This window comes from Carassius auratus, chromosome 18, assembly GCF_003368295.1.
Source record: "Carassius auratus strain Wakin chromosome 18, ASM336829v1, whole genome shotgun sequence".
NCBI lineage: Eukaryota > Metazoa > Chordata > Actinopteri > Cypriniformes > Cyprinidae > Carassius > Carassius auratus.
In genome coordinates, this window is record NC_039260.1 from 3,418,631 (window position 1) to 3,431,818 (window position 13,188).

At 37.1% G+C, this 13,188-nt stretch overlaps 1 protein-coding gene across 1 annotated transcript; it reads left to right on the forward strand.

The window, feature by feature from the left end:
- Positions 1 to 987: 987 nt before the first annotated feature.
- dnaja2b (DnaJ heat shock protein family (Hsp40) member A2b) lies at positions 988 to 12,731 on the forward strand. The gene is made up of 9 exons (XM_026287096.1): positions 988 to 1,141; positions 2,839 to 2,898; positions 2,991 to 3,220; positions 4,121 to 4,201; positions 4,319 to 4,452; positions 4,530 to 4,726; positions 10,717 to 10,861; positions 10,939 to 11,066; positions 11,752 to 12,731. The coding sequence occupies exons 1-9, from the start codon at positions 1,064 to 1,066 to the stop codon at positions 11,938 to 11,940; spliced, it is 1,242 nt and encodes a 413-aa protein (XP_026142881.1). The 5' UTR covers positions 988 to 1,063; the 3' UTR covers positions 11,941 to 12,731.
- The last annotated feature ends 457 nt before the right edge of the window (positions 12,732 to 13,188 follow it).

Below are 13,188 nucleotides of genomic sequence, written 5' to 3' on the forward strand. Positions count from 1 at the left end.
CACACAAAAATCTAATATAAAATGTAATTTTTTCCCCCAGGGTTTTGTAGAATATAGTAAAAACTATTATGAATATCAATATATTACGGACAGTAATGTGTTATACAGTTACTGTAACTTGTTTTTGAAAGTTTAAACTTTATTCAGTTTACTCGTCATCCTTTTTTACTTGGATGCCAATACATGTATGTAAACACAAAAATAAACATTATATATATACGATTTGTAAACTTTACTCAAACAACATAGCACTGAAAAAATGCCAATAAAGCATGTGGTTCACTTACAACCATGTATGTAATAAAGTAGACAGCTCATGATTCATTTTAAGAAAATATGCTTACTCAATATAGTTATTAACTGAATGAACAGATGTAGAGACCTCAATGCTTGGCATATATGTTACACAAAGCCTGTAACAATCAGTGAATAGTTTTTGAGTATGGGTCATTTTGAGCAGAAAATGAACTCTAAATGTCACAAAAAACAGCAAATTACTTATATGTATATATATATATATATATATATATATATATATATATATATATATATATATATATATATATATATAATATTAATATATTATATATATATATATTCATTCCCAAGTGCATGATTGTAACAACTTGATCATGAATTTGATATTACTTAAAAAAATCCTGTAAAAATAACAAAGGTACAATTCTAAAGTAAAATCAAACTATGCCTAATATTGAATTTTCTTTTTTAAATTGTAGCCTGAAATAAATAATTTAATGTAGGAGTTAAATTTGTTTTCTGTAGTATTTACTTCACTTTTGTAAACAAAAATAAATTAAATTAAATCAGTCCCCTGAGAATACAGCATGATGTGTAATCAAAACTTAATTTGAAGTCGACTAACACTTATTTCGTATTCAAAAATAAAAAATTTCACATTGTTTATTAATCACACCATGGTGCAGAACAAGCGAGCGCGCGCCTGAGCCACTGACTCGGCGGCGCGCGTGTGACGTCACGCAGCCGGCTTTCCTCTTTCTCTCTCTCTCCGCTCCTCGCGCAGCTGCTGTACCGGTCTGCAGACATGGCGAACGTCGCAGACACTAAACTGTACGACATCCTCGGAGTATCTCCGTCAGCCACCGAAAACGAGCTCAAAAAGGTAGAGACAGTCTTTTCCGCCTCGCGCTTCGTAGCGTAACGAAGCCAAAGAGACGCGCGGGATGCTGCATGTTGGTGGAGAAACTGGTGTGTTTAATAGGTTGCATGCTTTCGGGATCCTCCAGTGTGGCCTTTCTTCGGCTCTGGAAATGATTTGGGGAAGGATTTTAAAAGATGCATACGTTGTTTGTTTACTATTTGTGTCGCTGGTTAGGCTGAGAGCATCAGTCAGGTGATGCAGACAGATGAAGGTGCTTCCAGCAGTCCCAGAGCATTACAGTGGAGGGAGATGCTTAGCTTACCAGCTGCTGTGCTAAACCTGAGCTTTTAGCTGATATGCAATGAGTCAGAGATGGTAAATGCAATGCCAGTGTCTTGTTTTAGGGATTTCCTCGATGTGAAACCTCGTATTTGTGTTCAGTCCTTTGTTAGGAGGTGACCAGGCTCTGGCCTCCATGCTCAAGTTGTCTGTTATGTTGGCTTTTTGTTGTTGTTGATTGTGTGCACACAAAGGATTTCAGAAAGCACAGGCAGACCCAATATAATGTGGGATATGATGAGTTATCACACAATAAAAGAACTGGCAATGTGAATTCAAAGCCACTAGGTCAGAGAAAAAGCACGATCCATGTAATGAGCTTAGTGAAGAATACACTGCTGGGGTTCGGTTCAAGCGTAGCTCTGAAATCAGCTTCCTTTGATCAGTCAGATGTCATTGGGGTTTTAGTACTCTGAGATTACTCACAGATTAGGAACTGTTAAAATTATAAATGTTGTTGACAAGACATTTTAAGCAGTGTGTTATGTTATATTACATGTTATGGTGCTTTTTAACTAATACATTACCAATGCTAATATACTACTAATACTGTAATTAAATACTTTTTAATAAAAAATTCATTTGCCAAAATGCAAGACTATTTAAATACTCAAATTATTTCAGTTGCATAAAAATAAACACATTTATAGAATAAAAAAATAGGTGCAGAAACAATTTCACTTTTGAAATCACTAATAATTTCACAATTACAAAGAAATGGCAAGTAACAAATTGAATTAAATGTGAAATTTTGAAGTTGAGAAACTGAGGTAGTTTTCTTAGACTGTAATGTAAGTGTACTCCAATTGTCTTTAATTGACAACTTCAAAAAAATATTTTTCACAGTGTACAATACATGCATTTTAACCGAAAAACAATGCTTAAAAATCTGTTGTTTGTCAAATTCCAGATAATTATTATTTTTTCATTCTATGAAAATGTATTGCCAACTGGGAATCAAAATTCCTGTACAATTTTCGCGCTACATTTTCTTATTAGTTTACTGTCTTTAAAAACAAATTTATTTGTACATTTTCAATTATGTAATTATAAGTACTTTTTTAATAACTGCAAATGAATAATAAATGACAACATTGGAACCGACATGCAGGGGTGTTGTGGGTGGTTACTAGGGTGAATTTGGTCATTGTGAGGTGGTTACTTATTAATTAGCTAACTCAAAAGAGCTCATCTTCAAGTCCTGAAGTGTGATATGTATTACTGTTTCTATGGTGCACATGCCTCTTCCATCTGTGGGAAATTAATATTTGTCAGACTGAACATCAAAGTTTCAAACTTAACTCTGACTATAAGTAATAGTTCTGCTGGCCTTATTAAATGTCATCAATTAGTGATGTATTTGTGATTTTTACTTTCAGGCATACCGGAAATTAGCAAAAGAGTACCACCCTGATAAAAACCCTAATGCAGGTGACAAGGTGAGTTCTCTTTTTATCAGAATGGAACTTGAGTTCTGAAAGCTATTAACATGGTGATGATAATAATAATAATTTGAACCTGTTTGATTTAGTTTAAGGAGATCAGTTTTGCGTACGAGGTACTGACTAACCCGGAGAAGAAGGATTTGTACGATCGTTATGGGGAACAGGGCCTGCGTGAGGGTGGAGGTGGCGGAGCAGGAATGGAGGACATCTTCTCTCACATCTTTGGTGGAGGTCTGTTCGGCTTCATGGGCGGCCAGAGCAGCAGGAGCCGGAACGGTGGCCGACGGAGAGGAGAGGACATGATACATCCACTGAAGTGAGTGAATGTGAAGAAACAAAAGCTCTCTTTTATTTTCCTGCAGAAAAATGAAGTCTTGAAGAAGGAAAATATTTTATGCATGACCTATTTTGAAGGGATGGTTTTTTATAGTTTACTCATCTTCAATTTGTTCCAAACCTGAATAGGATTCTTTCTTCTGTTGAACACAAAAGAAGATCATTTGAAGAATGTTGGTAACTTAACAGTTGATGGTAGCCATTGACTTCCATTAGGTGTTTTTTTTATAATATGGAAGTCAGTGGCTACCGTCAACTTGATGGTTCGTGAATTAGTGATATAGTAGAAAAAAGATCTGCACACTGTTATGCTCCCTTTATTCAAAAAGTTACAAATATCTTGGTCAAAGACCTTTGTCAGGCAAACACAAAACTTTTTGCAGAAAGGGAGCATTTTACCATTTACCCTTTGATCTTGCACCTAGTCAAGGCTTTTGGATGTGCGTATTTTGACTTTTTTTATGTAATAAATAAATGATGACAGAAAATTTTTGGTTGAACAATCTCTTTAAGTCAACATGAAATCAAAAAGTATTTTATTTATCTGTGTGCTTTCGAAGTACACAACCTCTTTAATGCTGTTCAGTGATGGCATAAATGCATTTCCACCGCAGTTACAACTGTATTATTTGATGCAATGGGCTGAGGAACCGAACAGGCATAATTTAGTCTGGTTTTCATGCAGCATTACGTCTTCACACATAATTCTAAGCAAGCTCAGAGCAGCCTTAACTCTACTGTGTAAAGATGCCTTTGTATATGATTTATCTTTATACATTATTCCAAATTTAAGAGAGATGGGACCATTAAATGCATTCAAAAAAGGAAAAATGTTCTTCAAACAAACGATTTTGACATTTCTTTTTAAATACCTTGATAGAGTGTCTTTGGAAGATCTGTACAATGGAAAAGCAACCAAACTACAGCTTAGCAAGAACGTACTCTGCAGTGCCTGCAATGGGTGAGTGTGTGAGAACAGGATTTTATATGCTGTCTTAGAGGGTTATAACAATTGGGTACAGCTCCTAAAAAAATATATATATATATATATATATATAAACTTAACCTATTTCCTCAGTCAAGGGGGTAAAACAGGGGCCGTGCAGAAGTGTGCCACGTGTCGGGGCCGTGGCATGAGGATCATGATCAGACAGCTGGCTCCTGGCATGGTACAGCAGATGCAGTCTGTGTGCACTGACTGCAATGGAGAGGGTGAGAATTCATTTGGATTCGGTGAACTGTTTGTGATGCTCCGAATACTACATTTTGATTCTTGTTTGCATTTTCAGGTGAAGTGATTAACGAGAAGGACCGCTGTAAAGAGTGTGAGGGCCGTAAGGTGTGTAAAGAGGTGAAGGTCTTGGATGTGCACGTGGATAAAGGAATGAAACATGGACAGAAGATCACATTCAGCGGAGAGGCGGACCAGTCGCCCAACACAGAGCCAGGAGACATTATACTGGTGCTGCAGGAGAAAGATCATGAGGTAACACACACACACACACACACACACACACACACACTGAGCAGTGTAGAGTCAATATAGAAGGACTCTAACAAAAAAACTATTTTGACTATCTGTTAATTAATTGGTCATTTTTCTCAACGTATTTCCATAAAATTCATTTATAGATTTCAGTTTGCACATTATCTATTTCCATAGATAGTGTGCAAACTGAAATCTATAAATTAATTTTATGGTAATCTGTGCAAAAATGGTCTAAAATATAAAGGTAATGATAAAATTTATAATTTTTATCATTATTATTGATTATAATTATTATATATATATATATATATATATATATATATATATATATATATATATATATATATATATACAGTATTGTTCAAAATAATAGCAGTACAATGTGACTAACCAGAATAATCAAGGTTTTTAGTATATTTTTTATTGCTACGTGGCAAACAAGTTACCAGTAGGTTCAGTAGATTCTCAGAAAACAAACAAGACCCAGCATTCATGATATGCACGCTCTTAAGGCTGTGCAATTGGGCAATTAGTTGAAAGGGGTGTGTTCAAAAAAATAGCAGTGTCTACCTTTGACTGTACAAACTCAAAACTATTTTGTACAAACATTTTTTTTTCTGGAATTTAGCAATCCTGTGAATCACTAAACTAATATTTAGTTGTATGACCACAGTTTTTTAAAACTGCTTGACATCTGTGTGGCATGGAGTCAACCAACTTGTGGCACCTCTCAGCTGTTATTCCACTCCATGATTCTTTAACAACATTCCACAATTCATTCACATTTCTTGGTTTTGCTTCAGAAACAGCATTTTTGATATCACCCCACAAGTTCTCAATTGGATTAAGGTCTGGAGATTGGGCTGGCCACTCCATAACATTAATTTTGTTGGTTTGGAACCAAGACTTTGCCCGTTTACTAGTGTGTTTTGGGTCATTGTCTTGTTGAAACAACCATTTCAAGGGCATGTCCTCTTCAGCATAGGGCAACATGACCTCTTCAAGTATTTTAACATATGCAAACTGATCCATGATCCCTGGTATGCGATAAATAGGCCCAACACCATAGTAGGAGAAACATGCCCATATCATGATGCTTGCACCTCCATGCTTCACTGTCTTCACGGTGTACTGTGGCTTGAATTCAGAGTTTGGAGGTCGTCTCACAAACTGCCTGTGGCCCTTGGACCCAAAAAGAACAATTTTACTCTCATCAGTCCACAAAATGTTCCTCCATTTATCTTTAGGCCAGTTGATGTGTTCTTTGGCAAATTGTAACCTCTTCTGCACATGCCTTTTTTTTAACAGAGGGACTTTGCGGGGGATTCTTGAAAATAGATTAGCTTCACACAGACGTCTTCTTACTGTCCCAGTACTTACAGGTAACTCCAGACTGTCTTTGATCATCCTGGAGGTGATCATTGGCTGAGCCTTTGCCATTCTGGTTATTCTTCTATCCATTTTGATGGTTGTCTTCCGTTTTCTTCCACGTCTCTCTGGTTTTGCTCTCCATTTTAAGGCATTGGAGATCATTTTAGCTGAACAGCCTATCATTTTTTGCACCTCTTTATAGGTTTTCCCCTCTCTAATCAACTTTTTAATCAAAGTACGCTGTTCTTCTGAACAATGTCTTGAACGACCCATTTTCCTCATCTTTCAAATGCATGTTCAACAAGTGTTGGCTTCATCCTTAAATAGGGGCCACCTGATTCACACCTGTTTCTTCACAAAATTGATGACCTCAGTGATTGAATGCCACACTGCTATTTTTTTGAACACACCCCTTTCAACTAATTCAACTAATTGCCCAATTGCACAGCCTTAAGAGCGTGCATATCATGAATGCTGGGTCTCATTTGTTTTCTGAGAATCTACTGAACCTACTGGTAACTTGTTTGCCACGTAGCAATAAAAAAATATACGAAAAACCTTGATTATTCTGGTTAGTCACATTGTACTGCTATTATTTTGAACAATACTGTATATATATATATATACAGGGTTCCCACGGGGTCTTAAAAAGCCTTAAAAGCATTGAATTTATTAATTTGGAAATAATACCTTAAAAAGACTTTAAAAAGTCTTGAATTTTGATTCCTGGGTCTTAAAAATTGTGCTGTATGTAACTTCTATGTATTGTAATTTTCCTCAAAATTTTCATTTGTCAACAATGATTATTTTGATTAAGTGACGTAGCATAAATAAATAAATAAAGAGTGGCGGAATCAATAATTCAGAACGCAACGCAGCCACGGGTCACAGTACAAAATAATGCGAACATGTGATGCATTCAGTAAATGGAGATCATGTGCTACAGCACCACAACCATAAACTGCAACAAGCAAAGGAGAAGTGCGAAAAATCTAAGAAAATCTCAGCATTCCACAGGAAAAGGTTGACTGATGCCGTTATATTTTTAAAGTTTGTTTTTACGTTAGCTAGCTAACGTTACCAATTTCATTCTGAGGTTATGGGGAAATCTAAATTTAATGAAGCGTGGCTGGATAAAAACTATTTTCGTCATTGGACAGCTATGTTTTTGAGGATTTTTGCACCTTATGCACAAAAAGGATTCAGCTAGGTACAAAGGAGAATGAAGGCATTAGAGTCTAATGCCAAGTCATCAAAGCACAATGCAATGTTGTCCAAGCAATGGACAAAAACAAACTCCTTCCATCGCTTGCGTGTTTCAACCAACTAGTGTTAAGGGCCGTTCACATATCGCTTCTTTTGTGCACTCAAGTTCGTTATTTCCAATGAAGGCGCGCGGTATGCGCGCTCATAATGGAAGCGACGTGGTCGGGACGCGCACGCGGTGCGGAGCGCCCGTTTTTTCCAGGCGCGTCCGCACCGCATCGAGTTAAAAACATCTCAACTTTTCAGAATCCCGCAAGCGCACCGTGGGTCATGTGACAAGAACTAACCAATCAGCTTCATCCTTTCCCATAACAACGTTGAAAGCTCAGCCAAGATGAAGGAACAGCTGATCATAGCAGTATATGGATCGCAATTTTGAAATAAATTTAGTAGCAGAGCTACTGCAAGCGATTTTTTTTGTGCTGCAAATCCATTTATCCTTTTCTGAAATTTCCGCGTCTTCATGGAGAGAGCACGTCATGGTTGCTTAGCAACGGCAGACGCCTCTGGAGTGCTTCTGCCCAAGCGCTTTGAAAAGTAGAAAGCGGCACGCCTAGCGTTTTCCACACGTTTTTAGGCGCGAAATGTGAACGGCCCCTAATTAGCCAGCTTGCTGCTAGCGCTGCAGATCCTTAAGCTATCAGAATCAGAATCAGAAAGAGCATTATTGCCAAGTATGCTTACGCATACAAGGAATTTGTTTTAGTGACATAAGCTTCCAGTACACAGAGACAAAAAAAAAAAAAAAAAAGAGATTTACACATTAGCAAATAAATAAGTGTATAAACAATTGTGCTATAAATGATAATGGAATAGGATTGAGTGAGATGCAGGAATGTTCTAGTATGGAGGGTTAACAAATAAATATAAGGATATTGCACGTTTATAAGCATAAGTAGAGAACATTTAACTGTTCATGAGGTAGATAGCCTGGGGGAAGAAACTGTTCTTGTGCCTTGCTGTTCTGGTGTTTGCGGCTCTGAGGCGCCGGCCAGATGGCAAAAGTTCAAAGATGGGGTGACTTGGATGTGAGGGATCCAGAGTGATTTTCTGAGCCCTTTTCCTCACTCTGGATGTATACAGTTCTTGAAGGGTGGGCAGGGGAGCACCAATAATCCTTTCAGCAGTCCGAACAGTTCTCTGTAGTCTTCTGATGTCTGATTTTGTTGCTGAACCAAACCAGACAGTTATTGAAGAACAGAGGACAGACTCAATGACGGCTGAGTAGAACTGTTTCAGCAGCTCCTGTGGCAAGTTAAACTTCCTCAGCTGGCGAAGGAAATACAACCTTTGCTGGGCCTTTTTAACAATGGAGTCAATGTGATTGTCCCACTTCAGGTCCTGAGAGATGGTGGTTCCCAGGAACCTGAATGACTCCACTGCAGTCACGGTGCTCTTCATTATGGTGAGTGGGGAAAGTGCAGGTGGGTTTCTCCTAAAGTCCACGATCATCTCCACTGTTTTGAGCGTGTTCAGCTCCAGGTTGTTAAGACTGCACCAGACAGCCAGCTGCTCAACCTCTTGTCTGTAAGCAGACTCATCACCGTCCTGGATGAGGCCGATGACTGTAGTGTCATCTGCAAACTTCAGGAGCTTGACAGAGGGGTCTTTAGAGGTGCAGTCGTTGGTGTACAGGGAGAAAAGCAGAGGGGAGAGAACACATCCCTGAGGGGCACCAGTGTTGGTGGAGCAGCTGTTTGATGTGAATTTCCCCAGTCTCACTAACTGTTGCCTATCTGTCAGAAAGCTGGTGATCCATTGACAGATAGAGCTAGGAACAGAGAGCTGGGTCAGTTTGGTCTGGAGGGTTGTTGGGATGATGGTGTTGAAAGCCGAACTAAAGTCCACAAACAGGATCCTCACATAAGTCCCTGTTTTGTCCAGATGTTGCAGGATGAAGTGTAATCCCATATTGATTGCATCATCCACGGACCTGTTGACTCTGTTTCTTAATTTAATGTATTGTTGAGTTCTCATTTTCAATGTTTATTGTTCAGGGGTCTCTCAGTTCCCTATGACCGCAACTATAGTGGATCTGCACTCAGCTTTTGGGTCCACGCCAACAATGAAAGCCAAGGTGTTGTGGACTCTTAACACAATCGCTAAACACCAGTTCCTACAATGGAATGAGGGTATCTCAGAGCTTTTCAAATGCATGTTCCCTGACTCCGACATCGCTAAATATTTACTTGCGGTCACGATAAAGGAGAAGTTGATGGAACTGGCTGTCATTGATAAAGAGATTTCTGTCCTGAGTGAAGAGCTAAGGAGGTGACTCTGTTTCTTAATTTATTGTATTGTTGAGTTCTCATTTTCAATGTTTATTGTTCAGGGGTCTCTCAGTTCCCCATATTCCCAGCATGGAATAAGTAGCTAGCTAATGTTAAAAAAAAACTTGACATTGTTCGGCAAACTGTTTTGTGGCCTACTGAAATGTTTTCATTTTTCACACCTGCTTGGCATATCTTTAACCCATTCCACATTTGAAAAATAAATGAAAACAAGTTCAATGATTTTGTTTTTCCTTTCTGGTGGGGACGTGAAATAGGTATTAATTTTTTATATAAATGGTCTTAAAAAGGTCTTAAAAAGACTTGAATTTAACTTGAGGAAACCTGTAGGAACCCTGTGTGTGTGTATATTAAATATATATATATATATATATATATATATATATATATATATATATATATATGTATATGTATATGTATATGTATATATATATATATATATATATATGTATGTATGTATGTATGTATGTGTGTATATATATATATGTGTATATGTATATGTAGATATGTATTTTTGTAAAAGTTTATTTTTAATAATGCTAAATGATTTAATGTAAATGCAATTATTATTAAAAAGCATAATTGTGTTGCATACATGATTTCAATTTTCAGTTCTAATTAATGTAATTTAATTAATTGATAATTAATGTACTTCAATTTTGTTGAATCAAAAATATTATTTGAATTAATAGTTGATATTTATTTACTGTTGCACTTTAATTTACATTTGTTCTTAAATGATGTAATCGTTTACTCACGTCCACTTGTTCCAAACCTGTATGAGTTTCTTTCTTCTGTTGAACACAAAAGAAGTTACTTTTTCCATGTTATGGAAGTTAATGACTACTGTCAGCTTGAGTAAATTATGACAGTTTTCATTGTTAAAGGTTGAACTTTCTATTTAAGCGTATTTGAAGTGAAGTAACATTTGAATCACTTTCTGTCAGTGAGGATGTGCTGTTTTGCAGAATGGAAGTGTTTGCATTATAAGAACAGAAATATGTGTTTTTTGCTGTTGTTGTTTTACAGCACAAATATCGATGATGTCTTTGTTTACAGGAGTTCCGTCGTGATGGAAACGATCTGCACTTGGGCCACAGGATTGGTCTGGTGGAGGCGCTGTGTGGATTTCAGTTCATGCTCACGCACCTCGACGGCCGACATCTCGTCATCAAATATCCCCCTGGCAAAGTCATAGAGCCAGGTGAGCGCCCCGTTGTCAATGTATTGCTCATGTCTTCGTAGGATATGTGGTAGAAAATGTTGTGTTCTCGTTGTCAGGTTCTGTAAGGGTCGTCCGAGGGGAAGGAATGCCTCAGTACAGAAACCCCTTTGAGAAAGGAGATCTGTACATCAAGTTTGACGTCCAGTTTCCAGAGAACGGCTGGATCAGCACCGAGAAACTAACGGTGAGTTTCAACAGTGCTCTTATTGTTAACTGAAATCATTAAAAATGTTCTAAATAAAGCTTAAATAAAATATTACTATTATATAAAACCTAAACTGAAAACTACTTAAGACATAAGAGATTTACTAAAATGTAAATTAAAACTGAAAACACAAAAATAGAGGTTAATCGTTTTATATAGTAGTATATACATGATTTATAAACAATAGTTCATGAAAAATGCTTTAAAAAAACACTGGTTTTCAAAGTATACACATATTGGGTAAAATTGTACATTATTATCTTCAAAGTTATTTTTACGTCTTTGGATCAGTAGCATACCTATGATTCCCTAAATTCCTTTCTAAACTAGCTTATTATGTCTTGAAGCTATTTTTTGTTATCATAGGTTAACTAAAACTAAAAAAAAAATTTTTTTATTTGCCTAGGAAATATATTTCATTTTTAATTTAGTTTAAACTTCATGTGCTGAAATAAAAACTATTATTATACAAATTTATAAAAAAGTGAGGGAAAACAACAACATTAATGACTAAAACTATAACTGAAATAAAAATGAAAACTCATACAAACTATTAATAAAATCTACAATGGTACCTATATGATACTTAAATATCGCTGGCGTGTACCTGATGAGATGCAGAATTTGGTTGAGTTCCCTGTTTCTCGTGTGACTGCTCTCGCAGGAGTTGGAGGATCTGCTGCCGTCCCGTACAGAGGTTCCTGTCATCTCAGCTGATGCGGAGGAAGTTGATCTGCAGGACTTTGACATCAGTCAGGGATCGTCTGGTGGTCATCGCCATGAAGCGTATAATGACAGCTCTGACGAAGAAGGTGGTCCGCATGGTCCAGGGGTGCAGTGCGCTCACCAATAGTCCCAGAATTCTTTGCAGAAGTCTTTTTGGTCGGACAGATTCAATCCCCACCTCCACATTCATCATATAGTGAACCACACACACACACACACTTGCAGTATATATAGACATACACTTAGACTTATTTCCTGCAATCTTACCTGAAAGTACACTCATTCGTGCACTGTCTGAAAAGAAAAGACAAGCATAACTAAAGGCAATGCAAAATAATTTATTCATCACTACTTCATTTCCATTGTAGACTTTCACAGTATATATGCTCCCTGAATATCTAAAATTCATCGTCTGTGGGGAGACAGACTGTGTTGTTTAAGTTATAACTAACACGCACGCACGCACACAGAAAATTGTTAAAGACTGAGGCATCGTGGAGTTTCCTGGAGTTCAGTAAAATGTTCAGATGTGTTTCATTATATACTTGCCAGTTATTCAGGCACTGTCAGTCAGCTTGTACTGGTTTATATTCAGTGGCAGGACAGGATAGCATGCATGTGGGAGACACACTCTCTGCTGAGATTAATATGAAGCAAACCAAACCCAGAAGTGTTTTAATGTGCTTACTGTTTATGATAAAGGTATACGAGTCATGCATCTTCTTATTTGCCAAAGAAACACCACGGTCTTCTTAAAAGATCAGCAGCCAATGTGTGCATGCATTGTGAGCACTACTATAAACCTGTAGGGGGCAGCATTCATCATTGGCAATTAGGAAGTGTTTGAACCGTGAATACAAGTTGCTGTAGTTCAGAGTTACTTTTGTGCTCATACATCAATAAAGTGGGTGAATGTTTTGACCGTGTGCTGTATGTTTGTAGAAATGGGTTAGAGTACCTGTCCTTTTTCAGTTTCTGTCATGCGTTGAGCTGTGGGTGCAAGGAGCTCTTTAAACCAGCCATGTTTCTAGTAAAACTTTTTAAAATTTTAGTTTCTAACTCAGGATTTACTTTCTTCATAAATGGAGAAATTGAGCAGATTTTTGATGCAGCCCTTTTTCAATCACCACAGGTTGTTTAGAAATAAAAGCCTCTTTCTGTCATGTTAGAAAAAATGATGCTTTGGTAAATCAATTTATGACCTAAACTGTAAAAATTGTGTGATACCAACTCAATACAATACTCGATACGAGATTTATTTATTTTATTGGAAATTTTGACACTTTATCTCACTCTTTATCTCAGTTATGACAGGTCATCATTTTGACCGTTTTTTTTTTTTTTTCATAAATATTAATGTCAATGTCCACTTGAC

Coding starts and splice junctions, on each gene's coding strand:
- dnaja2b (XM_026287096.1), top strand. CDS start 1,064: ATGGCGAACGTCGCAGACACTAAACTGTACGACATCCTCGGAGTATCT. Junction 2,899..2,990: donor ACCCTAATGCAGGTGACAAG/GTGAGTTCTCTT, acceptor TGTTTGATTTAG/TTTAAGGAGATCAGTTTTGC. Junction 10,862..10,938: donor TGGCAAAGTCATAGAGCCAG/GTGAGCGCCCCG, acceptor TCTCGTTGTCAG/GTTCTGTAAGGGTCGTCCGA.